Source organism: Natrix helvetica (genome assembly GCF_964273705.1).
Source record: "Natrix helvetica genome assembly, chromosome: 2".
Classification (NCBI taxonomy): Eukaryota; Metazoa; Chordata; class Lepidosauria; order Squamata; family Natricidae; genus Natrix; species Natrix helvetica.
In genome coordinates, this window is record NC_138552.1 from 16,966,930 (window position 1) to 16,993,468 (window position 26,539).

At 42.0% G+C, this 26,539-nt stretch overlaps 1 protein-coding gene across 7 annotated transcripts in view; it reads left to right on the top strand.

Moving 5' to 3' along the window:
- Positions 1 to 22,890, top strand: part of NEDD4L (NEDD4 like E3 ubiquitin protein ligase) — a 344,860-nt gene extending 321,970 nt beyond the window's left edge. For all 7 annotated transcript variants that reach the window (XM_081945708.1, XM_081945710.1, XM_081945712.1 and 4 more), the window contains 8 exons: positions 5,681 to 5,776; positions 10,012 to 10,085; positions 12,180 to 12,240; positions 13,281 to 13,340; positions 14,086 to 14,193; positions 14,385 to 14,481; positions 16,694 to 16,766; positions 21,383 to 22,890. In XM_081945708.1, coding sequence (XP_081801834.1) covers positions 5,681 to 5,776; positions 10,012 to 10,085; positions 12,180 to 12,240; positions 13,281 to 13,340; positions 14,086 to 14,193; positions 14,385 to 14,481; positions 16,694 to 16,766; positions 21,383 to 21,485 — 672 coding nt within the window. In that variant the 3' untranslated portion in view covers positions 21,486 to 22,890. The remainder of the gene's footprint in view (positions 1 to 5,680; positions 5,777 to 10,011; positions 10,086 to 12,179; positions 12,241 to 13,280; positions 13,341 to 14,085; positions 14,194 to 14,384; positions 14,482 to 16,693; positions 16,767 to 21,382) is intronic.
- The last annotated feature ends 3,649 nt before the right edge of the window (positions 22,891 to 26,539 follow it).

Consider the following 26,539-nt stretch of genomic DNA (forward strand, 5'->3'; position numbering starts at 1 on the left):
AAGAGGGGGGTAAAAGCAGAGGAAAAGAAGTAACACTGCCACTTGGAGGCTTGGAAACATTGTTTTTCTTGTTTTCTTTAAACATTTGATCTACATTTCAAGGTTTCTGAGCTTGTTTATTGAAAATGATAGCGGGAAGAGCACGGACTGTTTATACAGGTGTTCCTTTGGGGTACTATCAGTAACTGGATTGGAGTGAAAAGAAAGCCTTGACTTGAAAGAATACAGTGAACTTGATTGGAATTTAATAAAAAAAGCTTTGGATGTTATAGTGGCAGTGTTTACTATCTGCAGGAATGGCGCAACATGAAAAAGAAAAGGAAGTAACATTACAAATGATTATGCAAGAAATTCAAAAAATACAAGTAAGAACAGAGAGCATTGAAAAGAGAATGGAAAATATTGAACAAAGAACCGAAAAAAATAGATGACAAAATTGAGAATATTTACCAAATGATGATGAAATTTGAGGATAGAGTTCAAAAAATTGAAGAGAAAAGATGAACAAAGAGACAAGAAAATTGGTGATATTGACAGCAGATTGAGCGTGGTTGGAAAAGACGGGAGTGGAATATTTAAATGGGAGATTGACAGATTGGAACTTTACCTCAGACTCCAAAACATAGAAGAAGAAAAGGGAGAAAATTTGGCAGAAGCAATGAGAGAAATTTTGGCAGAAACATCGGTGATAACCAAAGGGAAGTTGATGGAAGGAACAGATGGAGGGTTTCGAGTCTTTATAAGATATGCAATGAAAAACAAGTTGCCAAGAGAAGTCCATATAAGATCTACCAAGAAAGCAATTAGAACACAAATACTACAATTGGCATGATTGCATTACTATTGGAAGGATACAGGATGATGTAAATGAAATGCTATAATAAAAACTAATTTAAATTTAGTTTCATTTAGACTATTACGCATAAAATGAAGTAATAATAGTTATAGTCAAATAAATGATTAACAATGATAATAATGCATATATATATATATATATATATATATATATATATATATATATATATATATATATATATATATATATATATATATATATATATATAATTTGTTTTCGTAGATTTTCACGGGTGTAGGTATGCTGGTTTTGTTGTATTCGGGTCTTTTCCCGAAGAAACCAGCATATATGCATATATGTGTGTGTGTGTGTGTGTGTGTGTGTGTGTGTGTGTGTGTGTGTTAGATTTGTACTGATAAATAAATAAAGGGAGACTAGTATACATCTATTTCGAGCTAATTAGCTCTCATCAGCTAGCCATACCCTTACTGGGATTTGAACCCGGGCTGTATATAACTTTAGGCAGGAGTTTTAGCCACTAAGCCACGGGCTCTGTTCCTTATCAGTTGAGCCAGGGAAATAGGTATGTATTTGTGTTACAACCCCTGGTATGACTAAATATGGGAGGAAGGTCACTACTCCCTCTTTCTGTCCTTCGGCTTATCACAGAAGACCATGCAGGCAGAAAACCATATTTTTATTTTTAATGTTGCCTTTTTATATTTGTGTTATATTTGTACTGATAAATAACTAAAGGGAGACTAGTATAGATCTATTTCGAGCTAATTAGCTCTCATCAGCTATACACACACACACATACACATACACACATACACACATACATACATACACATATACATACACTAGATTGATAATATGAAATTTTATATAAATTGTAAGTGAGGACTATGGAGAGGATGCTCAAAGGTTTTGTAACCAAAGATAAACAATTTTATATAGAATATAATATAAAGATATAATATTACTGGATGGTTTTAGGATGATGAAATGAAATGCCAGGAAAAAGTTATTCATAAAATAATGGAATGTGCTGAAATGAGTAAATTGAGATTTGAAATTAGAGAACAAGAAGATAAACAATTTTATAAGAAAGACATGGGATTTATTTTATCAATGGTTAGATTAAAAAACGTGGAAATGAAAGATACTAGAGAACGTTATCAATACAAGAATAATAGAATGATACTGAATATACCGTGTTTCCCCGAAATTACAACATGTCCTGATAATAAGACCATGCCATATTTTTCCTGTGGGCAAAAATATATGCCCTCCCCCAATAATAAGCCCCCTGGACAACCCCCCCCCCCAGCCAGGCAGAGCACGACTCACCAACCTAGGATTTACCCGAAGGCGCAAAGCCGCAGGAGCCAGGGGGAGGAGGCAAAGGCGCTGACATTGCTTGATGCCTTTGGAATACCGCTAGGTTGGTGAGTGGTGCTGTGCCCAGCTGGAGCAGCCGCCCAGCAATGCCCCTTTCCAGCCAGGCAGAGTGCCACTCACCGACCCAGTAATATCCCAAAGGCGCTTAGCCGCGTGGCGCTCTGCCTGGCTGAAAAGAGAGGTTGCATGAGCACTTGTTCTGCCTCTAGCTCGCGTGCTTCACAGCCTCACCATGCCCAGCTCTCCCTGCAGGGCTGGGCCAGGGCACCACCACCATCATGGCCCCGCTTCTGCCACTGCCTCACCACTGCCGCTGCCATGCTTTGAGCATAACCGGCTTCCAAACTCCAGAGATCTGCTGCTGAGTCTTCCGGCAGCAGCCGCTCTGGGACTACGCTCTATAGTTGTGTGCTGGCTGTTGAAGACTCTGGTGCTGCACACGTTCATTTATTTTTATTTTTTTATTTTTTTATTTATTTGAACTTGTTAGTCGCCCCCTCTCCCCACAGGGACTCGGGGCGACGTACAAAAGCAACAATCAAAACAGTATCATATAGAGGAGGTAAAAATAAATAAATAAATTACAGTGCTTAGAAAAAGTTAAAACCCCAATAACATTAAAAATTTAAAAAACTAAAATTAACAGTTAAAAAATGACCAAGGGGTGGAGAAGCTGTAGAGTTATGCCAGGCCGGCTAGTCGAAACAGGTAGGTCTTCAGTTTCATACGGAAGGAGCAGAGGTCGGTTGTTGTCCTAATGTCTGGGGGGAGGTCATTCCAAAGGGTAGGGCCCACCACAGAGAAGGCCCTACTCCTGGGCACCGCCCTCTGACATTCTCTGGAGGATGGCACCCGGAGGAGTCCCTCTCTGTGTGAGCGAATGGGTCACAGGGATTTATGGGGCAGGACACGATCCCGCAGATAACTAGGCCCTGTGCCATGGAGCGCTTTGAAGATGGTGACTAACACCTTGAAGCGCACCCGGTAGGCCACAGGAAGCCAGTGCAGCTCGCGCAGGAGAGGTGTTATATGGGAGAACCTCGATCTCCCCATAATTACCCGCGTGGCTGCATTCTGGACCAACTGCAGTCTCCGGGTGCATCTCAAGGGGAGCCCCATGTAGAGAGCATTACAGTAGTTCAGGGGAGACGTCACCAGCGCGTGAGTGACTGTGCGCAAGGCCTCCCGGTCCAAAAGGGGTCGCAATTGGCGCACCAGGCGAACCTGGTGGAACGCCCCCCTCGCCACGGCTGCCACATGATCTTCCATAGCCAGCCGGGCATCAAGGAGGACACCCAAATTGCGCGCCCGTTCCACCAGGGCTAATTGCTCATCCCCGATGGCCAGCGATGGAATGTGCTGGTTGAACCGGGAAGCCGGAAGCCACAGCCACTCTGTCTTGGAGGGGTTGAGCCTGAGCCTGTTGTCACCCATCCAGACCCGTACGGCTTCCAGACACCGGGACATCACTTTGACGGCCTCGTTGGGGTGGTTTGGGGTGGAAATATACAGCTGAGTGTCATCAGTGGCGTAGCGTGGGGGGTGCAGGGGGTGCCGGCCGCACTGGGCGCAACATCTGGGGGGGGCGCCCTGACTCGCCCCGCGCCGCCCTTTGCCGGACTGTGGCCGCCTCTTTCCGCACCCGGCTTGGCCCGCGAACTAAGCTCCCTGGCCCCGGCCCGCCTAGGCCCCTCCTGCGCACCGCCTACCTCCCAGCGGAGCCGCCAAGACCCGCCGCGCCGCCCCCGCGGGAGCCGAAGGAGAGCGGCGCTGCACTCCGTCTGCCCGCGGCTGCAACACCACTGCGTCCTCCCGCTCCGCCTGGAGCGCCCTGGGGAGCCGGCACCTTCCCGAAGCCCCCGGTGCGCCTCCCACGCCCGCGGCACCTGCTTCCCTTCAGTCGAGCCTTTTCCCGCTGCCCTGTCGAGCTCCTCCTCGGGAGGAAGGCAGGAGGCAAGCATGGAGAGCCTCACTTGACTGATGCCGACCAAGGGGCAGCTGCAGTAGGGCCACCCTCGGGTTAGGGGGCGCAAATTACTTGCCCCGGGTGCTGACAACCCACGCTACGCCACTGAGTGTCATCAGCGTACAGATGGTATCCCACCCCGAAACCACGGATGATCTCGCCCAGCGGCTTCATATATGTGTTGAACAGGAGAGGCGAGAGGATCGACCCCTGTGGGACCCCACAAGAAAGGGGCCTCGGGGTCGACCTCTGCTCCCCTGCCAACACACATTGCGTCCGGCCAGAGAGGTAGGAGCGGAACCACCGTAACACGGTGCCTCCGACCCCCAACCCCTCCAGACGGCGCAATAGGATACCATGGTCGATGGTATCGAAAGCCGCCGAGAGGTCTAATAGTACAAGGATGGAGGAACAACCCCCATCCTTTGCCCTCCAGAGATCATCCACCAACGCGACCAAGGCCGTCTCCGTGCTGTGACCGGGTCGGAAGCCGGACTGGCGCGGGTCTAGATAATCAGCTTCCTCCAGGTGACGTTCATGTTTTAGATGCCCGGCCCCGTTGCACCGTACCAGTTGCAACGGGATCCAGAACCCACCACTGACTAGGACCATCTAAGACATATGAGGGCAGTGTTCAATCTTGTGTGTATTACATCAACCTCGTGTCAATTTATGAAATACTATGCTGATCTTTTTTTAAAAAAATAAAAGGAGAGGTAGTTCTTGTTTAATGACCAGCCACTTAGCAATCATTTGAAATAATGACATTCTCTCCCAAAAGGTTCTTACAATCTGTCCTGATGATAGCAAACCCTCTCCCCTCGTGGTCATATTCCAAGCCCTTGGCAGCCATCTTACCGTTACAATCTATGCTCATGTAACATGATTTATGATGGTTTTTGCTGGCCTTTTCAATCAGTTTCCAGCAAAAAGAGGAAAAAAAACACCCATAGAAATGCATTGACTCACGTAATGATTGGAGCGTTCGCTTAATGACCATTTCAAAAAAGATTATAAAATTGGGTCAGCCATGTGGGTGCCTTGACTTACGACTGTCATGACTTACAACAGAGGTTCTGGCCTCCACTACAGTTTCAAATCGAGGACTGCCTGTATTACAATATTCAATCTCATTCTTTCACTTTTAGAAAATAACAATAGTTCACTGTATTGAATTCCAAATAGCTAATAGGATTAATGGCAAGAGAAGCAGCTGTTGACGAAGCCCAGAAGCATAATAAAAATGATTCATTTGATAGGTTGGCTGACATTTGGAAGATTCAAATGACCATCTTCCAATTTAGAAGTTATGTTTCTGCTTAAAAGATCTAAATCCCTGATTATCTGACTTCTATAACATTCACAAGGTATCCACCTTGTGACAAGTTTTAAGAATACTAGGCATATGCTAAGTTGGTTGAGCCAAAAGAAATTAGCTGGTAGACATCTTTCAGTATATTAATGTTACATTTCCAAAAAGAATTGATTAATCGAAAACAATGTTCTTCCTACAGGATGGTGAATATTATAATTCCTTGAAATGGATTCTGGAGAACGATCCCACAGAACTGGATCTTATGTTTTGCATAGATGAAGAAAACTTTGGACAGGTATGTCCAGCAATTTTCTGTCAATATTCTAAAATGTTCATTTGCAAGTTTTTTAAGAATTGCATTGTGTTATATACTGTATCCTAAGAAGATATTTGAACATGTTTAAGCAAAAATTAATGCTGAATTTGGCACTCTGCAGTCACAAATTTCTGAATATCTCAATTTGGGTTTATTTTTTTTATACAAGAGAGATTGAACAACAAATAAAAAAAATTCAACAGAATGATACATGCAAAAATGTTTGTGGCAAAATAAATAAATAGGACCATCTAGGAGAGAGTGAACAACTTAAAAATTCAGTCATACAGTGTCTGTGTGTGTGTGTGTGTGTGTGTGTGTGTGTATTTACTATATACTATAGCCCAAAACATCAGCCTGAAGATGGCAAGTGGGACCTCGCCAAAACGTTGCCAAGACAATCTCAATCTTACAGGGGAAAAGACCCGAATACAACAAGACCAGCAGATAGATAGATGATAGATAGATAGATAGATAGATAGATGGATGGATGGATGGATGGATGGATGGATGGATGGATGGATGGTAGGTAGGTAGGTAGGTAGGTAGGTAGATAGATAGATAGATAGATAGATAGATAGATAGATAGATAGATAGATAGATAGATAGATAGGCAGACAGACAGACAGACAGACAGACAGACAGATGGATGATAGGCTAAACACACACACACACAATTCCTCAAAAACTGTTATATAAATTATATTAAATGTTTCAATTGTTTGTTGCTTTCTAAATTCTTCTAATTAAGAACAAGTCCTGCATTAAATAAATACAGTAACATTTTCAATGGCAAAAAAAGAAAGATAATTTAGAAAGAATATTGTGATTGGCCTACGGGGGCTGCCTTTTTGGTATACCATATAAATACAGTATATAACTATATGTATGCAGTGTATGTATGTATACCTACAACCAGAAACACATATACACATATGGATTGACAAGGACACACACAAACACACACACATCGGGCCTTTGAGTCAGTGTTGATTCCTGGTGATTGCTGGACTAGTCCGTACAGTTTTCTTAGAAAAACTATAGATCAAGGGTGTCACATTCAACAGAAGAACTGCCTGCAATTTGGCAGTTCATATCCCACCAGGCTCAAGGTTCACTCATCCTTCCATCCTTCTGAGGTTGGTAAAATGAGGACCCAAATTTTGAGGGCAATATGCTGACTCTGTAAACTGCTTAGAGAGGGCTTTAAAGCACTGTAAAGCTGCACATAAGTCTATAATAGCAATAGCTATTGCTATTAACCACTATGTAGAACTGGCTATCCTATATAATATAAAACAGAAGGAAGAAAGAGTAGGTAATATATTCTATGTCCCTAGTATATAGATTAAATTGTAATTATTAAAAATGTGTGATATATAGATTTCTTGCACAAGAAGAAATATCCATTTTTTTTCTATCAGTCATGAATAGATTTTTAAACCTTTAGCCATTGAATTTTCTTTCACCTAGAACAAGGATGAAAGCATTGTAAGTTAAAACTTGTGATTCTTTTACAAGCTTCTTATATAAATCTCACTTCTGCATTTGCTGGAGATTGTATCACAGTAATGTTTCTCTCTGAATTATTCTCATTAAGAAGCTTCATATGTGTTAGTTAACTTTGCCAGTGTTTAATATCAGGTATGAAAACATCCTTCCTGGGTAACCCCCACAAGCTAACAGTCACTCTTGATGTTCCTGTGAAATGCTGTAATTTGAGAAAAAACTTGTTAGCCAGAATGTACCTTAGCAACAGCTTATTGCCACATCTGAAGTCATAGATGAGTAAGCTTGTGATGAACTTGGAAAAGTATCTATCCATTGTAGCATCCTTCATTGTGAAGATGAAAGTTTTTAGCGGAAGACTAGAATGTTTGGTAGATAGGCACAATAAATCATTATTTTTAATTTGAGTTTATTAGCTCCCCTTCTCCAATGGGCTATTGTTGTTGCGGTTGTTAGGTTTTTGTTGTTGTTTTTGTAGTACAGTGCTTTTGAGGTCAGTTTTTTATTTCAGACCTGAAACAGGGGAAAGAAGCATGCCCATAATTATATTTCTTTATAATTAAGTTGCCCTGACAGGGTAATGTTTTTTTTAACACCTAATTTGGAGTTTTCCCACAATGAGGGAATGAAAAATATTAAATTCAAAATATATGCAGGTTTGAGTTTCTCAAAACATTTACTTTTTAATCCCTTAACTATGTTGATTATTTGCAACCTTGGAAATGAAATGCTGCAGCATCCATCACCGTCATCATCTTTTAATCCCTTGCCGGGTGGAGTCTGGGCCACTGAATGGGGCTGAGTATTTACTGGCTGGATGCCCTTCCTGTCACCAATGCAGAGCTATATTCGGCAGATCTAGTCTCATCATACCCAGAAAGAGAGAAATATCTGCCTCTACCTAGGATCGAACTCACAGCCTCCTATATGTGAGGCAAGAGCTCCACCTCTAGGCCACCGCGCCACTCAAAAGCTGCCATAATGTAAACAGTACCAGAATGCCATACCTTGATTATATCAAATAAATACTCTTCTTTGAAACTGATTTGAAATTAGATTTAGATTGCAGTCTAACTCGTTTCTCCATCTCCTTTCCTTGGATTAAACCAACTTTCTTTTGGGAGGCTGATATCAGAAGTGGGTTCCTACTGGTTCGGACCAGTTCAGCCGAACCTGTAGTAATTTGGCAGCCTGGGTCACTGGAACCGGTGGCGGCCCAGACCTGCCACGCCCCTGAACTGGTTCTCTCAGCAGCGCCATCTTGTTTTTGCCTTCTGCACATGCACAGAGCAGTTTTTGTTGCACTGCGGGCACGCAGCGCATCCCTGAGTGAACCGGCAGCCAGAACTCACCCCTGGCTGACATGTAGAACATTTAAAATTTTGTCTCGAGTACTTTTTATATTATTTTTATATTCTGGGAGCTGAGAACCTGTAGTATCCCTGGGCAGTACCCTCCGACTTTTAAACAGTATATTTTAAATGATTAGAATATTTTAGGATAACTACGTCACACAATCACTCCATTTTCAAATAAAACACCATGTAATTTTAAGCAGCTTATTTTTTTAAAAAAAACAAATAACAAATTGTTACATTATGTGAAATTGGGATCTGGTGCCCGGTGGCTAAAATTTTGGTATCCTGTTAGATTTTAGATAACTGGTTTCTTTAACTCCTTGTATGATATTCTTCACTTGCCAATTACAGTTTTGTACATGTTTCGTGGTTTCTATTTATCCTGGCTAATTAATTGTTGAAAATGTGCACAGTAGATTTTGCCTTTCTTAGGTATCAGCTTCCATTTGTGTGTGTGTGTGTGTGTGTGTGTGTGTTTGCTTGTTGAAAACATACCGTAATTAAGGCTCTAAAAGTCTATGGAGTTTCTCAGTCCCCCAGGTCATGGTTGTCCCAAAAGTGCTTTTTTCACCTTGGACTTTCTGCTTTTTCCTTGAAGAAGCTTCTTGGATGAGAAGCGAAACATCTTCAAAGAAAAACCAGAAAGTCCAGTTGCTTCTTGAAAAAAGCACCTTTGGGAGAGTTAAGATTCGTTTCGTGCAACAAGGTGCAAAGACATGTGTGGCTCAACTTTTATTCAAACACATTGCTTTAGATTTGCCTTGTTACACAGGTATATAGCAAAAATTGCAATGTGTAATTTTTTTTCTCTTTTGTACTCTTTGTTACTTTGTAAAGCTGGATTTACAAGTGTCGTGATCAGCATACTTTCCCATGGAATTTATTTGTTTGAGGATGTTTAAGCCATACATTTTCTTTTAATCCTACAGCTAGCGCAAAGCTATTGGGTCTGCCCAACTGTTCTCGATTGGTATTCCAAAAACTGCCATTGATGTCCCTAGGGAATGCAGTTAATCCTTTTATAACAGAGCAGATGACGGGCCAATCTGTCTTCCCTTTAGCTTGTTAATGAAACATGGTGCTTGATTCGGATTGATCAATTACACTACATCTGTTCAACCCTTCTTGGAACCTAAGCCCAGAATATTTTTTTCAATTAAACTAAAATAATTAAATAACTAAAAGGAAATTTAAAATTGGAGCTTGACCCACATTATATGTAAAAAAAAAAAAAAAAGTACCAGAACAGCAGAGAAATGGTGCATTTCAAAATATAATTAGTTGGTGTCTGCTAACTAACAGTGTAATCATTCTAAAATACATCTATTTATGTTTCTGTCTTTGCAGACATATCAAGTTGACTTGAAGCCAAACGGGTCAGAAATCATGGTCACAAATGAAAATAAAAGGGAATATATAGAGTAAGTTTTAATATATAGATATAGATATATATTTACTTTGTCAATTTAATGTTTTAGCAGTTGGGATGGATTAGAAGGTGAAAATGGATTTCAAGAAGACCATCACAGAAACCATACAAATTTAAACTCTTTTAGAAACAGTTGTAGACGTAGGCATCCATGTTCATTTGTTTCTGTTTATTTATTTAAAAAAATTATACCTCCTCACTATTATAAATGACAAGGCAGGGTACATGGATGCAAACCCTATTGTAATTAAAATAGAGGACAAAATGCTAAGCTGCCTTCAGTAAGGTTTAAATGCTTTGATAGATAACCTTGTGTTGAAATGAAATTGTTGGCCCCAGTCAAAAGGGAAATGATGGAAAGAGCCTTTTCATCATCAGGATGATCTCTCCTCCTGGTTTTTCCATGTAAAATGTTTCCACCTATCAAAGTGTACGGGGTGCTTAGATCTGGCCTGGGGGGATCTCCCTGGAAACAGTGAAGAACCGGCCTGCAGTGTCTCTGCCAGTGAAAACCGACTTCAGGAGGACCCTGCATAGTCCTCCCGAGCTCTGTTTTCACTGGTAGAGCGTCAGGCCGCCACAGGTGCCCCTGAAAGGAGTCAAGTCAAGCGAGCCACGTCCCCTCAAGGTCAAACACAACCCTGATGTGGCCCTCAATGAAATCAAGTTTGAATCCCCTGGTTTAGAGAATAGGGTTTTCAGAAAAAGAGTTTTAAAGGTAGTTCCCGAGATATTCATTCAACAGCCATTCAAACAGTGGCATTGAAACATGGACTTAAAATTGGTCCTTGAAGTTCCACCCGTTCCAGCATCCTTGCAATCATATGATTATGTTTTGGATGCTTGGCAACCAACTTGCATCTCTGACGGTCGCAGAGGCCTACAGTCACATGATCAGCCATTTGCAACCTTCTCTGCCAGCTAAGACAAGTTAACGAGGAAGCCAGAATGAAGTTGCAAGTTGTTCCTGTAAGTTGCTGCTACTCCCTCCACTACTTCTCTCGAGAATCCCCTCCTCCTGTCTTCGTGCTGTGCCACAGTACCCAAACACCGTCCCCAACAGTTCTTGCTTAGCGATGAAAATTCCAGTCCCCATTATCATTGATAAGTGAGGACTATCTGTAAAATAAAATAGAAGCAGCAGCTTGCCCAATGTTTAAGCAAATATAGAAGTTTTTGGTAGAGAACGGATCTAGAGTTGCAGGAACCCTAATATGAAGGTAACATATTATACTAATAGATCTTCTTTTTTTCATTTTTGGTCATTCAACAGAAGGTGGAAAGAGAGTTTGGTTTAGTGTCCTAATTATGAAATGTAGGCGCGCGGGTAATTATCACCTCAGAGTACCCATTATAAGTAGTTTTAAGAGCCCCAAGGATGCAATGGTTAGAATGCAGTACTGCAGGCTACTTCTACTGATTACTGGCTGCCAGCAGTTTGGCTGTTCAAATCTCACCATGCTCAAAGTTGAGCCTTCCATCCTTCCGAGGTGGGTCAAATGAGGACCCAGATTGTTGGGGGCAATTGGCTGACTCTCTAAACAGTTTAGAGAGGGCTATAAAGCACTGTGGAGCGATAAGTCCAATTGCTATTGCTATTAAATATAGTTTTTAATTCTTATTAAATGAATACAATGCATTGAGTTCATAGAAAACACAAAGATAATTTTAGGCCATCTCTACACTGCAAATCTCTTCTTGGAAAGATTATATCTTGCACTTTAAGAGACATAAACAAATCTATTTAAATACCCAAATATAAAAATGGAACAAAGTTCTCTTTGAATTACTCCTTTAAGTTCATCAATAATATTCTACAACCATCCCATTGGACTATGAAAGAGCATCTAAGGAATTACCCAAAGACTTTATGTATTCATGAGCTTTGCAGATAGTAAAATCGGATCTTAAAATGTGAAGATTGTATTTGCCTCATCTATTTTATTTACTGTTTTATTTAAATTAAGTGAAGGATTATTGAAGGTCAAGATGGAAACCCAGAAAAGGTTAGGGAAGGTGATTTAAGCTATTCAAATGATTGTGTTTTCTCCCAATGAAACATTGCATTCTTCTTTGCTTCCTGTAGCTTAGTCATCCAGTGGAGATTTGTCAACAGGGTTCAAAAGCAGATGAATGCATTTCTTGAGGTGAGACATTTCACTGACAATTCATTGTTGGTCTTTGCCACCTGGTCCATTCTGGGGAGGGAGGGAGGGAGGGAGGGAGGAAGAGGAAGGAGGGAGACAGGGAATGGAGGGAGGGATTCAAAATATTCATCTAGGAGTTTATGTGAACACATGTGGAAAATCAGTGCTGCATTTCCTAGATTCCTAGACGAATGTTTTAAATCCCTCCCTCCCTTCCTTTATTCAGCTCAATAGAGCCATCTTCCATTTCTTCTTTCTACACCAGTGTTTCTCAAACTTGGCGACTTTAAGTCCTGTGGACTTCAACTCCCAGAATCCCCCAGCCAGCATAGCTGGCTGGGGAATTCTGGGAGTTGAAGTCCACAGGACTTAAAGTCGCCAAGTTTGAGAAACACTGTTCTACACCCTTGCAAATCAAAAGAAAACAGTGGGTTTTGTTTGGAAAATTGGGGAGGGAGGAGTAGGAGATGAATGCCCTGCCTTCAAAATTAAAATTGTGGCCCAGAGAATAAATTGTCCATTGCAGTAGGACCCAGCCGTGTGCTCAGAACTCAGAACACTGAATTTCATTTTCAAAATCACCCTTATTCCTTCACTGCCAAATCCTTCAGCATGGTCCTCCTTCGTGTTCCAATTTGAGAAACAAAGGAGAAATGGGTGAAGGCTGCCTGTCCGTTCTTTCTTCCCTCCTTGATTGGCATATATACCGTTTTAGCTCCCATTCAAACAGACCTCGGAACCTGAATGGACACCATCTGTTGCATGGAATTACTCTTGGCAAGAATGAGTAACTCCCTGTGGAAGCAGCCGAAGTGTCTGGGATTACAGAACACCTCCCCCTCCCCCCGACCTCCAGGGTTTCACTTGTCTCCCCACATCTCCAAAGTTCTCGAATTAAAAGCTGTTCGTTGTCGCTCCCCTCTGAGCTTTTACTTTGAAATGTTAAAATGCATCAGCAGTGTTAAACTACGAGATGTGTATATTGAAAATGTATTGCAATCCATTTGTTTTTCTCTCCCCCACCCCTATTCTGGTTTCAGGGATTTACAGAACTCCTGCCCACTGACTTAATTAAAATTTTTGATGAAAACGAAGTGGAGGTTAGTTGCCTTTTGATGTTGTCTTCAAGTAGGGGTTTCTTTGGTGGAAGCAGTTGGAAAGATCCTTGCATGCCTTGAGCGGAGACAGAGAAAAAAAACGTATTGGCCTAAATTCTGCAAAGATTTCTCCAGACCTACATACCAATCTTACAAGTCTCTTGTTTTAGATGGGGCTTTTTAGTAACACACAAGTATGCTTTCAGGGTTCCTATTGCCAGCTAAATTTAGATTTACAGTCACAGACCTTATCTGGCTTGGAGAGCTGCCAGGCTGATATCTGCAAAACTTGGCAAGGAGTCTCGGACAAACCAATTAAGCGAACTAATTGTCTCCTGCAAACTCTACTCCCCTTTCGCTCCTCTTTTATTTCCTTTGGGAGGGGCCATTCATCGTCCGTTTGTGGCCTTACTTATTACCCCTGTTCTTTAGCTGTTCCCTTCGTCTGGAAACCCTGCGCATGCGCACACTGGGAACAGGCTCCAGCTGTTCCTCTGCCTCAGTGATGTCTGACTCTGAAGGCAGCTGATAGCTGGCATATGGCTCTGGCCCCCTCTCTGCCTCTGACACAGAGCCCTCATCAGAGTCTTCCCCAGACTCCAGGACTGGCCCATGTTCCTCCCCAACCTCCTCACTGTCCGAATCTGCTGCCAGCTCCACTGGCCACTGGGGGTCCACAACAGATAGTAAAAACATGTTCATAGTCAATGTCCTGATTTCCTTTCTCAACAATGTCATTTCTTCACAGTTGCTAATGTGTGGTCTCGGCGATGTTGATGTGAATGATTGGAGACAACATGCAATCTACAAGAACGGATATTGTCCAAACCACCCTGTCATTCAGTGGTTTTGGAAGGTAATAATAATGATTCATTCTGATGCTGTTGCTTTAACTCCCAACATTTGACCACTTTCTTTAAAAAAAAAAGATCGCAAGCCTGTTCTCAAATTATCTTATCACTTGCAAAATCCTGATTAAAAACAGTAAGCCCATGTGAGATTCACTGGTAATTCATTCATCAGCTTCCATAATGATATGTTTTGTAGGCTGTTTTACTGATGGATGCTGAAAAACGTATCCGGCTTTTGCAGTTTGTAACTGGGACGTCACGAGTGCCTATGAATGGATTTGCTGAACTTTATGGTGAGTTACTGTGAAAGTGATTTTGATTATCTCTAATTATTTGCATGGGATGGCTTGAAAATTGCTCCCTTATAAGCAACACTGGCCTATTCTTTCCATCCTAAATACAATGGTATGAAAATATATCTTTATTAATCCCATTTAGAGACCTCCACAATCCTTAAGGTCTCTTGGTAGTTCACAGGAAAAAGTACACAATAAAACTACACAGTTAAAAGATTCACAAACCAATGAATAAAAATAATACAAATTGAATTACAAAGTATAATAGAATAGGATAACAGCGTTGGAAGGGACTTTGGAGGTCTTCTAGTCCAACCCCCTGCTTAGGCAGGAAACCCTACACCGCTACAGAAAAATTTATCCAACATCTTCTTTAAAACCTCCAGTGTTGGAGCATTCACAACTTCTGGTGGCAAGTTGTTCCACTGATTAATTATTCTAACTGTCAGGAAATTTGTCCTTATTCTAGGTTGCTTCTCTCCTTCATTAGTTTCCACCCATTGCTTCTTGTCCTGCCCTCAGGTGCTTTGGAGAATAGTTTGACTCCCTCTTCTTTGTGGCAACCCCTGAGATATTGGAACAATGCTATCATGTCTCCCCTAGTCCTTCTTTTCATAAAACTAGACATACCCAGTTCCTGCAACCGTTCTTTGTATGCTTTAGCCTCCAGTCCTCTAATCATCTTTGTTGCTTCTCTCTGCACTCTTTCTAGAGACTCCACAGCTTTTGTGAAAGTATAAGCCAACCAAGATAGTATCACGGCCCAAACTCCTCTAGAAGAAGTTCTGTTTTGAACTGCTTTGGAAAGATATCAACATGGAAATCAGATGTCCATGGGGTAGGGGGAGTTCCAAAGGACCAGGCCCACAACCAAACAGCTTACAAAATCCTCAGAAAACAGTTAAAAGTAAAACTTAGCAGAAACAGGCAAACTACAACAATTAGAAGTATAGACAGTGCAATATTAGGATGGGGGGGGGGCGGAATGGGCCCAATAGATAACAGTCCCTTTACCCTCAGGCCTAGGAGCACAGCCAGGCCTTAAGGACTTTCTGGAGCTCCAAGAAAAAAGACACTGTTATTGTCTTGGGGTGGAGGATAAATTTCCAGAGGCCATGACAGAAGGAACACTTTCTTCACTCCTTATGACAGACCCACTCTGCCCAAGACATACTGGACTGGTAGAAGCCACTGGAGAGAGGTGGTCCTTCAGATAACCAATATCTATGCTATGAAGGGCTTTATAGTGGTGGCCAGCTCCTTGAATTTAACCCGGAAGCATACTAGCAACCAATGCAATTTGTGTGGTGGTGGTAACACATGACTACACTGGGAAGTATCCTTTACTGCTTGCTGCACTGCATGTGTTTGCTAATATATTTGCCTTGGGGCCACTCTGCTGCTAATGTTGGAAAAGTTGGAAAAGTGATACTAAAGTGCAACTCTGTGAAAGATATAAAGCAACATTACACTATCACACGATTATCATTTCTGGTAAAAGTAGTTCCTCCTACTAAGAACTTGCCAAGATTCCAGATATTGAACTTTCAGCTTTACTTCCTAAATCAAATCCTCTTTTCAATGGAAATTGCTGAAGATTGGAATTTAGCCATTTAGCATTCACATAATTTTGATTGAAACGCACAGAATGTCTACAGGGAGGGAGGGATGAAATGGTTGGGTGGGTGGGTGAGTGGATGGATGGATGGATGGATGGATGGATGGATGGATGGTCATTCATTCATTTGTTCTCAACTCATAACGCTAAGCATGTCTTGATCATGGTATACAGGGGGTGAGTCTTTCAGAAGTATCTGGGCTTTTCTTCTACTTTAAATCCTACAGACCGGCTGGTTTGGGTTTAATTCACTATTGAGCATACATATGACCTTGTTCCCAGCATCCTGATCTTTGTGATCTACTTAATTCTTGGCTTCCTCTTCATAGTTCAGTTCATTCCTAGGGAAAGTATTTTATTCACTCCTAGCACACACATTCTTATTTCCAACCGAAGCCACTCTCCTTTAGAGATCTCAGCTGGGTTAGAACAGTCTTCCTCAACCTCTCTCTCCTCTAGGCATACTGGGATTGCTGAAACTCCTAGCTGGTTGAAAAGCAGAGTGAAAGAAGTGGGCAATGTTTCAAGCTGCAATTTTACAAGTCTGTTCATATGACCATCTGACCCATTTATGTCCTTCTCTTGAACCAGGTTCAAACGGTCCTCAGCTGTTTACAATAGAGCAATGGGGAAGCCCTGAGAAGTTACCCAGAGCTCACACCTGGTGAGTAATAAAACATCAAGCATTATATTTACAGTCATTAAATTTAGACATCTCCAAGGAATGCACTTTCAGTTGAATGCGATGGGAGTTCTTCCCTATGTAAACCTTCCACGTTAACTTTTCATATATTAGAGGTGTGTATTTATGGATGCAAAAAGCAGTTATTAAAATGTTCTTGCTATTAAGACTATTGTAAAATCTTGAAAAGGAAGACATTTAAGAAGACATAGCAATAAAACTTTACTGTTTTTCATTCCATAAAATTCACTCCATAAAATTCATGGGCATGGAAAAAATTAGGGGAGATAACAGTACCTTGTTCTGAGCACCAATTGTTAAAGAATACCCACTCCTTACAAACATATGTTGGTTCATACAGTCTGGGCAATCCCCATTTTTAATATATTGTAGTTACAGATATAAGGAAATCAGATCATCTCCCACATGCCAATCCTGAAGGTTTTTATGCGGCAAGTTTCCAGGCGACTGTTATGGCATATTTCCAGAGTAGTTTAGGAGAGGAGAAATATTAGCTAATGTTAATTCTAAGGCAGTCTACCAAAACTCTTAAGAATAAAAATAGTCTATAGAAAGAAATCAAATTTGATAAGTGTTTTAATTTTTTTCCAATGCGCTTCTTTCAAAGTAGGCATTTTCTTTCCTTCATTAATGGAATAATTGGGGGGAAATAAAAGTGAGGAGACAGATCTGAAAGAGCAGAGGCCTGCTTCTTCTCTAGAAAATTGGAGGGGAAGAAGGAGAAAATGTGGGAATGAAAAAGGCCTCTACTGAGGTTTCTCATTGTTACAAACTGCATATGTTGAGAACTTATTGAAATACATGTTGAAGAAATTGTATTCTTCAACGGTTCCACCGAGATATCTCTGTGCTTAGATGAAATTATCTGGAAGGGGTTTCCAGTCTCATACAAGCCAAGAAATCTGTCACTTTTTCTCCCAAAGAAAGTTCCCTTCAAGGAAACAAGGGACATTTCAGAAGCAATCTTAGGCACTTGGGCTCTTAAGCATTACCCTGTTTCCCGCAAAATAAGACCTAATTGGAAAATAAGTCCTAGCATGATTTTTCAGAATGCTCGTAATATAAGCCCTACCCCCAAAATAAGCCCCAGTTAAGATTGTCAGGCAGATAGATGCATTTACTACCGTATTTGCCCCAAAATAAGACCTAACTAGAATAGAAGCCCAATGCAGCTTTTGGAGCAGAAATTAATGTAAGACCCAGTCTTATTTTTGAGAAAACATGGTAGTAAGCTACCGTTTTTAAAGCATTTTTCTGTTGAAAAGTTACATCTCAGTGTTGGGAGGCATTTCTGAATAAATTGGGAAATGGCACAGAGGGAGAGGACTGGTGGAAGAAAATGGAGGATTTGATGGAGAAAAAGCTAAAGCCATTATTGGTTATGACTGTAGTGTGTTACCCATAAGGGACACGGCAGCTCAGTAGCTGAGACAGTTTTAATTTTTTAATTTTAATTTTAATTTAATTAGCACTTCTAGACCGCCCCCTCTCCCAAAAGGGACTCGGGGCGGTGTACAGTCCATATCAAAAACATCATACATAATAACAATTAAAATTATTAGATGGATAAATACATAAATAAGAGGAGGATAAAATAGACAGAACTGTAATTGCTAAATAAATAATTTAAAATATACAAAATTTAAAACCCCAGTGTCTTATAAAATTAAGTCCCCTAAAAAACCAGTAGGAAATATATATGCCAGGAGGTAGACGTTAAGAATTATGCCAGGCCAGCCAGTCGGAACAGGTGTGTCTTCAGTTTCTGCCGGAAGGAGCGGAAGTCCGTGGTGGTTCTAATGTCGGGGGGGAGGTCATTCCAGAGGGTTGGGCCCATCACAGAGAAGGCCCTACTCCTTGGTGTCGCCCGTTGGCATTGCCTAGTGGACGGCACCAGGAGAAGCCCCTCCCTGTGAGAGCGAATTGGCCGCAAGGATGTGTGTGGGAGGATGCGATCCCGCAGTGAGCTTGTCTATTTATTTATTTATTTATTTTATTTCTTGGATTTCTAGACCGCCCCCTCTCCCAAAAAGGGACTCGGGGCGGTGTACAGTCAAGTGCAGATAAAAATACAATCATAAAACAATTAAATACGTTTGGATGGAGGAGATAGGCTGTACAAGAAATAAATATATTCTAAAACCCTAAAAAACATCCCCAATTAAAAACCCAAACCCAATTAAAATATATCCCCGGGAGATAAAACTAAGAGAGTGCCAGGCCGGCTGATTGAAATAGGTGAGTCTTTAATTTTTGACGGAAGGAACGGAGGTCGGTGGTAGTTCGAATGTCGGGGGGGAGGTCATTCCAGAGGGTTGGGCCCATCACAGAGAAGGACCTACTCCTAGGTGTCGCCCGCTGGCATTGCCTAGCGGACGGCACCAGGAGGAGTCCCTCCCTGTGTGAGCGGATAGGTCGCAGGGACGTGTGTGGTAGGATGCGATCCTGCAGATAACTAGGTCCTATGCCATGGAGCGCTTTAAAGATGGTAATCAATACCTTGAAGCGCACCCGAGAGGCCACAGGTAGCCAGGGCAGCTCGCACAGGAGAGGTGTTACGTGGGAGTAACGTGTACTCCCCATGATAACCCGCGCGGCTGCGTTCTGAACTAGCTGCAGTCTCCGGATGCGTCCCAAGGGAAGCCCCATGTAGAGGGCATTGCAGTAGTCCAGGCGAGACGTCACCAGCGCATGAGTGACCGTGCGCAGGGCACTCCGGTCCAGTAGGGGGCGCAATTGGCGCACCAGGCGAACCTGGTGGAACGCCCCCCTTGTCACGGCTGCCACATGATCCTCCATTGACAGCCGGGCATCAAGGAGGACGCCCAAATTGCGCGCCCGCTCCACAGGGGACAGTTGTTCGCCCCCTATGGCCAGCGATGGTGTCAGCTGGCTGAACCGAGGTGCCGGTACCCACAGCCACTCAGTCTTGGAGGGGTTGAGTTTGAATCTGTTGTCCCCCATCCAGACCCCGACAGCTTCCAAACACCGGGACATCACTTCGACAGCCTTGTTGGGGTGGTTTGGAGTTGAAATGTACAGCTGAGTGTCGTCAGCGTACAGGTGGTACTCAACCCCAAAACCACGGATGATCTCACCCAGCGGCTTCACATATGCATTGAACAGGAGAGGCGAGAGGACCGACCCCTGTGGCACCCCACAAGTGAGTGGCCTCAGGGACGACCTCTGCCCCCCTGTCAACACACATTGCTTCCGGTCGGAGAGGTAGGAGCCGAACCACCGCAAAACGGTGCCCCCGACTCCCATCCCCTCCAACCGGCGCAATAGGATACCATGGTCGATGGTATCAAAAGCCGCCGAGAGGTCTAATAGGACCAGGATAGAGGAACAACCCCTATCTCTGGCCCTCCAGAGATCATCAACCAACGCGACCAAGGCTGTCTCAGTGCTGTGCCCGGGTCGGAAGCCGGACTGGCGTGGGTCTAGATAGTCGGATTCGTCCAGGTGTCGCGGAAACTGCTGCGCCACCACATTCTCAACAACCTTCGCCAAGAAGGGGAGGTTGGAGACTGGACGGTAATTAGCTAGCTCCATTGGGTCGAGCGAAGGTCTCTTGAGCAAGGGTCTCACCACCGCCTCTTTCAAGGCGGTTGGTAAGTATCCCTCACCCAATGAGGCGTTCACCAGGCCCAGAAGCCAGCCTCGTGTCACCTCCCAGGCTGCCAGTACCAGCCAGGAGGGGCACGGGTCCATTGAACATGTGGTGGGCCGCAGCCGTCCACGCAACCTGTCCAAATCCTCGGGGGCAACAGAGTCAAACTCCTCCCAGAATGGTCTCTCAAGACTCGCTGTTGACGGCTCGTCTGGTCCACTGACGGAGGTCCATCCATGTCGATTAGAAAGGTCGGCAATTCAGTAGTTTGAATCCCTAGCGCACGTAACGGAGTGAGCTCCCGTTACTTGTCCCAGCTTCTGCCAACCTATCAGTTTGAAAGCACATAAAAATGCAAGTAGAAAAACAGAGACCACCTTTGGTGGGAAGGTAACAGCGTTCCGTGCACCTTCAGCTTTTTTGTCATGCTGGCCACATGACCACGGAGACGTCTTCAGACAACGCTGGCTCTTCGGCTTTGAAACAGAGATGAGCACCACCTCCTAGAGTCAGGAACAACTAACACATATGTGCAAGGGGAACCTTTACTTATGTAACCTACAGAATTCCACCTGAGAAATCTATCAAGCTATGACAACCTAATCCTCTTTCTTCCACTTCTGTTCTCTACCAGTCCACATAGGAAGTCAGATTTAGCCTGACAATTGGCTAAATGTAATACCACAAATCTTAGTTTTTCATGGTTTGGGGGCCCTGGGATTACATTTACACACAGGTTCACTGCAGAATTAGAGCTGACCCCGTTTTATCTGAATATCTAGCTAGGAATTTTGTTCATTGGTCACTGCTCAAGAGAGGTTCCTTTCAAATGGGTTTTTTTTTTAAAGGTGAAATTCCTCAAGGAAATACTATGAGTCTTTTCGCACTCTGAAAAACCAGATATTTAATTTGAAATGAGCACAATCCTGCCTTTACTTCAATCCCCAACCCTCTTCCCTTGCAGCTTTAATCGCCTTGACTTACCTCCATATGAATCTTTTGAAGAATTGCGAGAGAAGCTTCTAATGGCCGTTGAAAATGCTCAAGGATTTGAAGGAGTGGATTAAGTGGGCGCCTGCTCCTGCTGCTGCTGCTTCTTCTTATTGTTATTATTCTTCTTGTTATCTTATTAGTAAAACAAAGATTCTGTTCTCGGAGCAAGTTCTGCAAGTACTTTTTGATTTTCCGGCAGACATTTTTCAGGATATGGAGCAGAAGGATTGCACAATGGAGCAAGACACTTCTGTCCAGTGCCGATGTCTGAATCCAGCAATGGGAAATAACTTTCTTTCACTTGTGGATAGTATTTCTGAAATTTCCACAACAAATTACCCACTGGTTGATGTATACTCTAATGACATTTCAGCAGGACTTGTCTATTTATGTCATGCCTCTGTAGGCAAAAGCCCTTAATAAATGTTTTACATACTTTTTAATGGCAATGAATGGAATTAATCATTTTACAGGTATAGTATTACAGTTCACGTTTACTTTGGAACAATGATTTTCAAGTTTTATTTCCTTGCAATTAAAAAAAAACACCCAATAATGTATTGGAAGAATGAACTTATTTTGTTTCCTCTTAATTTGTCTAGACTGTATGTATGCCATCATAAGCGTTCTGTTCTCCCCGAAATCTGCTTTTTTGTTGTTGTTTTTAGCATCATGTTCTTCTGGTCTTTTAGAATAAGTAATATTTTTTTTTGTAAGATATTTTCTGCAATTGGAAATATCCTAAAGTACCAAATGCCTTTTTAAATGTGTGCATTGTGATTTCACAAACCGCAACGAAAGCAAAATTTGTGATGGGGTGGAGACAATATTTCTACAAATCGCCTGGATATTCACAGGAAAATCACGACATATTCCAGCATGCCAAATCTCTCCTTCAATAATGAAATTGCCTCCCTATTTCTTAATAGTATTTATATGTATTATAGCATTTTTGGTGATGGGTTTGGGCACTATTGTCATCGGGGGGGAGGGGGGGATGTTTGATTGATTGTTGTATAATGACTTTTACCCATTATTTCCTCTCGCAATGGAGGCAATTTGAATGAATCCTGATCTTGCTTGATCTCAAGGCTGTAAAAAGTACTTTTCTGTTTGTATGCATTTGTTAGTATCTAAATGAGATGGATTTTTTTCCCCTTTATTTTTGATTGCACCACTTCTAGAAGCACTTTATGTACCACATGGAGATCTTTTTTTTAAAATCATAAATATTAATGTGATAGTATGCCTTCTCCTTGCCCATGTCTTTTTGGTGCAATATCTTTCAGTTGTGAACTCTGGCAATGGCTAATGAAGTACAGAAAAAACTAGAGAGGGAGATGAACTTAGCGATATTAGTTGTATTTTGTGGTGTTGGGCTCCACCCCCACCAAAATTTATTTAATAAATGCAGTTATCTAGCCAATTTTATAACGTATGACATGTTGCATGAATAAATGATAATACCTGTCTTGTAAATGTTATGTAATAGTTTAAGAGGGAAAGAACAAACAGATTTTTCTCTCATCCATGGGGAGACGACTCGGAGCAGAACATATTTCATAACCCAAAAAGTTGAGCAAATATGGCTTTGCGTGATTTCGCCCTCAAATCTAAACTCAACCCAACAAGGCTGCAGACTTAAATAGGCTACTAGGATGATGCTAGATAGTTTCTAAACATCTCTAGGGCATACAAGTTTTACGTTTTTCTAAATATGGCTTTCAAGGAAAAATCAATGGACACGTTGCTATTCAAGGACAAGCTTTGACACTGGTCACTGCTTCCTTGTTCCCAGTGATAGAACTGGTCATCACATAGGCTTCACAGGCATTTTTAAAAACTGCTGGGTAGATATATGAGGGCTTGTCCATGGATTTGGGAGAGACGGTGTACTTAAAGAAAGCAAGGAGCATTAGACAGCATCTTCAGAGGCAAAACAAGTTTGAGAAAAATTATATTTGCAAGGCAGCCATTTTGAAAATATCCATCCAGTGAAAACTATGTTGTGAGTACTGGCCAACAACACTATCTGTAAATTAGAAATGTACTCACCCAAGATACATTGTTTGCTGGAAGTAATGCCCATGATTGAGTAATTACTTGTAAGTATTCCCACAAACAAGATTCTTAGTAGTGGTGTTTCCCTTTTTCTTTCCCCCTTCCTTAATTTAGTAGAATAACAGAGTTGGAAGGGACCTTGGAAGTCTTCTATCCAATCCCTACTCAAGCAGGAGATCTTATACCATTTCAGACAAATGGCTGCCCAACATCCTCTTTAAAAACTCCAGTGTTGGGGCATTCACAATTTCTGGAGGCAAGTTGTTCCACTGATTAATTGTTCTGTCAGGAAATTTCTCCTTAGTTCTAGGTTGGTTCCCTCCTTGATTAATTTGGCCTATTTTCAAGTGCTTTGGAGAATAGGTTGACCACCTCTTCCTTGTGGCAGTCCCTCAAATAGTGAAACACTGCTATCATTTCATCCCCCCATGTCTTTCTTTTCATTAGATTCTCTCCAAAATGTTGGTACAACCTAGTTTATAACAGAAACGCCTTCTGGCTCAAAGTAAAGGCAAGCATGTTACCTGGATTTCTTCTAAGCTCAGCATACCTTTTAGATATTGCTATATCACAGATAAGAGATGCGGTGGTCAGTGGCTAAGACACTGAGCTTGTCGATCAGAAAGGTCGGCAGTTCAGTGGTTCGAATCCCTAGCACCATGTAACGGAGTGAACTCTGTGTAATGGAGTGAGTTACTCGTCCCAGCTTCTACCAATCTAGCAATTGGAAAATATGTAAAAATGCAAGTGGAAAAGTAGGAACCACATTTAGTGGGAAGGTTAGAGTGTTCCGTGCACCTTTGGCATTTAGTCATGCCAGTCATATGACCACGGAGACGTCTTTGGACAGCGCTGGCTCTTCGGCTTTGAAACAGAGATGAGCACCGTCCCCTAGAGTCGGGAATGACTAGCACATATGTCCGAGGGGAACCTTTACCTTTATCTTATACCACAGATGCAAGACTAATTGAATTTACTGGCTATCCATGGTAGAATAGAGCATTTTTCCCCTTTTGGTTCTTTCAACTTACCTGTGCATTTTGAAATGATTTGATGGCAGTCTGCAAAAGTAAACTCTCCTCAAATCACTTCAAAGTGCATAGGTACATTGAAAGAACAGATACAGTCATTCATTTCTCAACTTATGGTTCTCTCACCTGGGCTGGCAATATATTCTTGCACATTCAGAAATAAGAGCCATTGAGTTTCTTCCAGACTTCCAGTCATGCTTGGTCTCTGGTAACTAGTTTCCAGGAAGTTGCATTCCAGACGAGTGGGATTACAACTTCCGAACTCTTGAGGCAGCATGGTCAGCCAGATCAGAAAGGCTGAAATATAGGATTAACATATTTTTCAGAGTATAAGACGCACTGGAGTATAAATTGCACCAAGGTTTTGAAGAGGCAAATTTTAAAAAAAGTTTTTGCACTCTGCAAACCTCCCCAAAATGGCCTGTTTTTCATGAAAACAGGCCTGATTTTTGTTTAAAAAGGGTATGCATAGCCTTTAGGAGGATTGTAGCATGCTCCTCAGGGCTGGGGGGCAAAACAAGCGAAAAACAACCCATTTTTCACTCATTTTTGCCCTCCCTAGCCCCCAGGAGCACTCTAGAAGCCTCCTAAAGGCTATAAATGGCCATTTTTGTAAAGGGGGCGAGGTTTCGAGAGGCCAAAAATGCTGTATTCAGTGTATAAGACGCACCCAGATTTTCATCCTCTTTTGGGGGGGAAAAGGTCTGTATTATACTCTAAAAAATACGGTAATTAATTTTTAAAAACCTAACGGAAAAGGGAGATCAGAAAAAGGAATGCCTTAGGACTGTGATGGCAAACCTATGGCATGCGTGCCAGAGGTGGCCCACAGAGCCCTCTCTGTGGGCACCTGCGCCATTGCCAACTGCTCTTCTGGTTTCCGGTACGTACATGCACGCCGGCCAGCTGGTCTTTGTGGGCCCCGGAGCGCCGCAAAACAGCCTGAAAAATGGCCAAAACCCAGGCCATTTTTCAGGCCAGGATATTTTTGGCCCGCAAACAGCAGAAAAACAGCCAGAAAACTGCCCCCAAAACAGGCATGCGCGCACTGGGCAGCTGGTCTTTGGGTTTCTGGCGCATGCATGCACACGCATTCTGGTTTGGGCACTTGTGGCTGAAAAGGTTCGGCATCGCTACCTTAGTTTGTGAGGATTAAAAACTCGGTGGTTAAAGAATTGCTTAAGGATGGGATCCAACATTTTTAAAAAGTAATAATTAAAAATAAGTAACTAGTTTAAAAATGGCTAATCATTCTATGCCTAGACTTGAAAGGACCAATTTTGTAACACCGGGGGGGGGGGGGGGGAGGTCAGTAAATATTTAGCAAGATAATGCAAAGCTCAGATGAGCATATTCTTTGAAAAAAAAATAACCCACATAATTCACAGGAAAAAGTTAAAACAGTCACATTATCAGTTGGATGAAATCTTGTTGAAGTACTTCTTCCTTTCTAGCCCCCCACCCCACCCGCCTACCAAAATTTTAACAACCCTGTTCTTTATATGTTGTGTCAAAGGAAGCGTATTGGATCAAAGTATCATGCTGAAAAAAGTCTCAATCTTTTACCCCAGAGACACAGTGAAGGCCAAAGAGAATTATGAGATACAATAAATAAGGAGTTGCATAACCTGAAAAGAAGCCCACAAAACTAACAATTGTAATATAAGAATTTTTTTATTTTTGAATAAACACAGAGAAGCCACTTAATGGCATTCCATTAACTTTTTCCATTATCATCTGGTAACATTACATCGTTATGACATGTTCTAAATAAAAAATTGATTATATTTAATAACAAAGTTTCTAGACCTCCTTTCTTAATCACTGTTTACAATTTATATCCAATTTCCTTTTATCAAACCAGTACATATATATATATACATTATTTTAAACTAAATTTGACTTAATATTTTATTATAAGCTTTCATACATAACAGAATTTCTAAACTTCCTTTCGTAGTCACCATTTGCAATTTATATCACATTTCCTCTTATCAAACCAATACATATGTATACATTGTTATCATTATCAATTA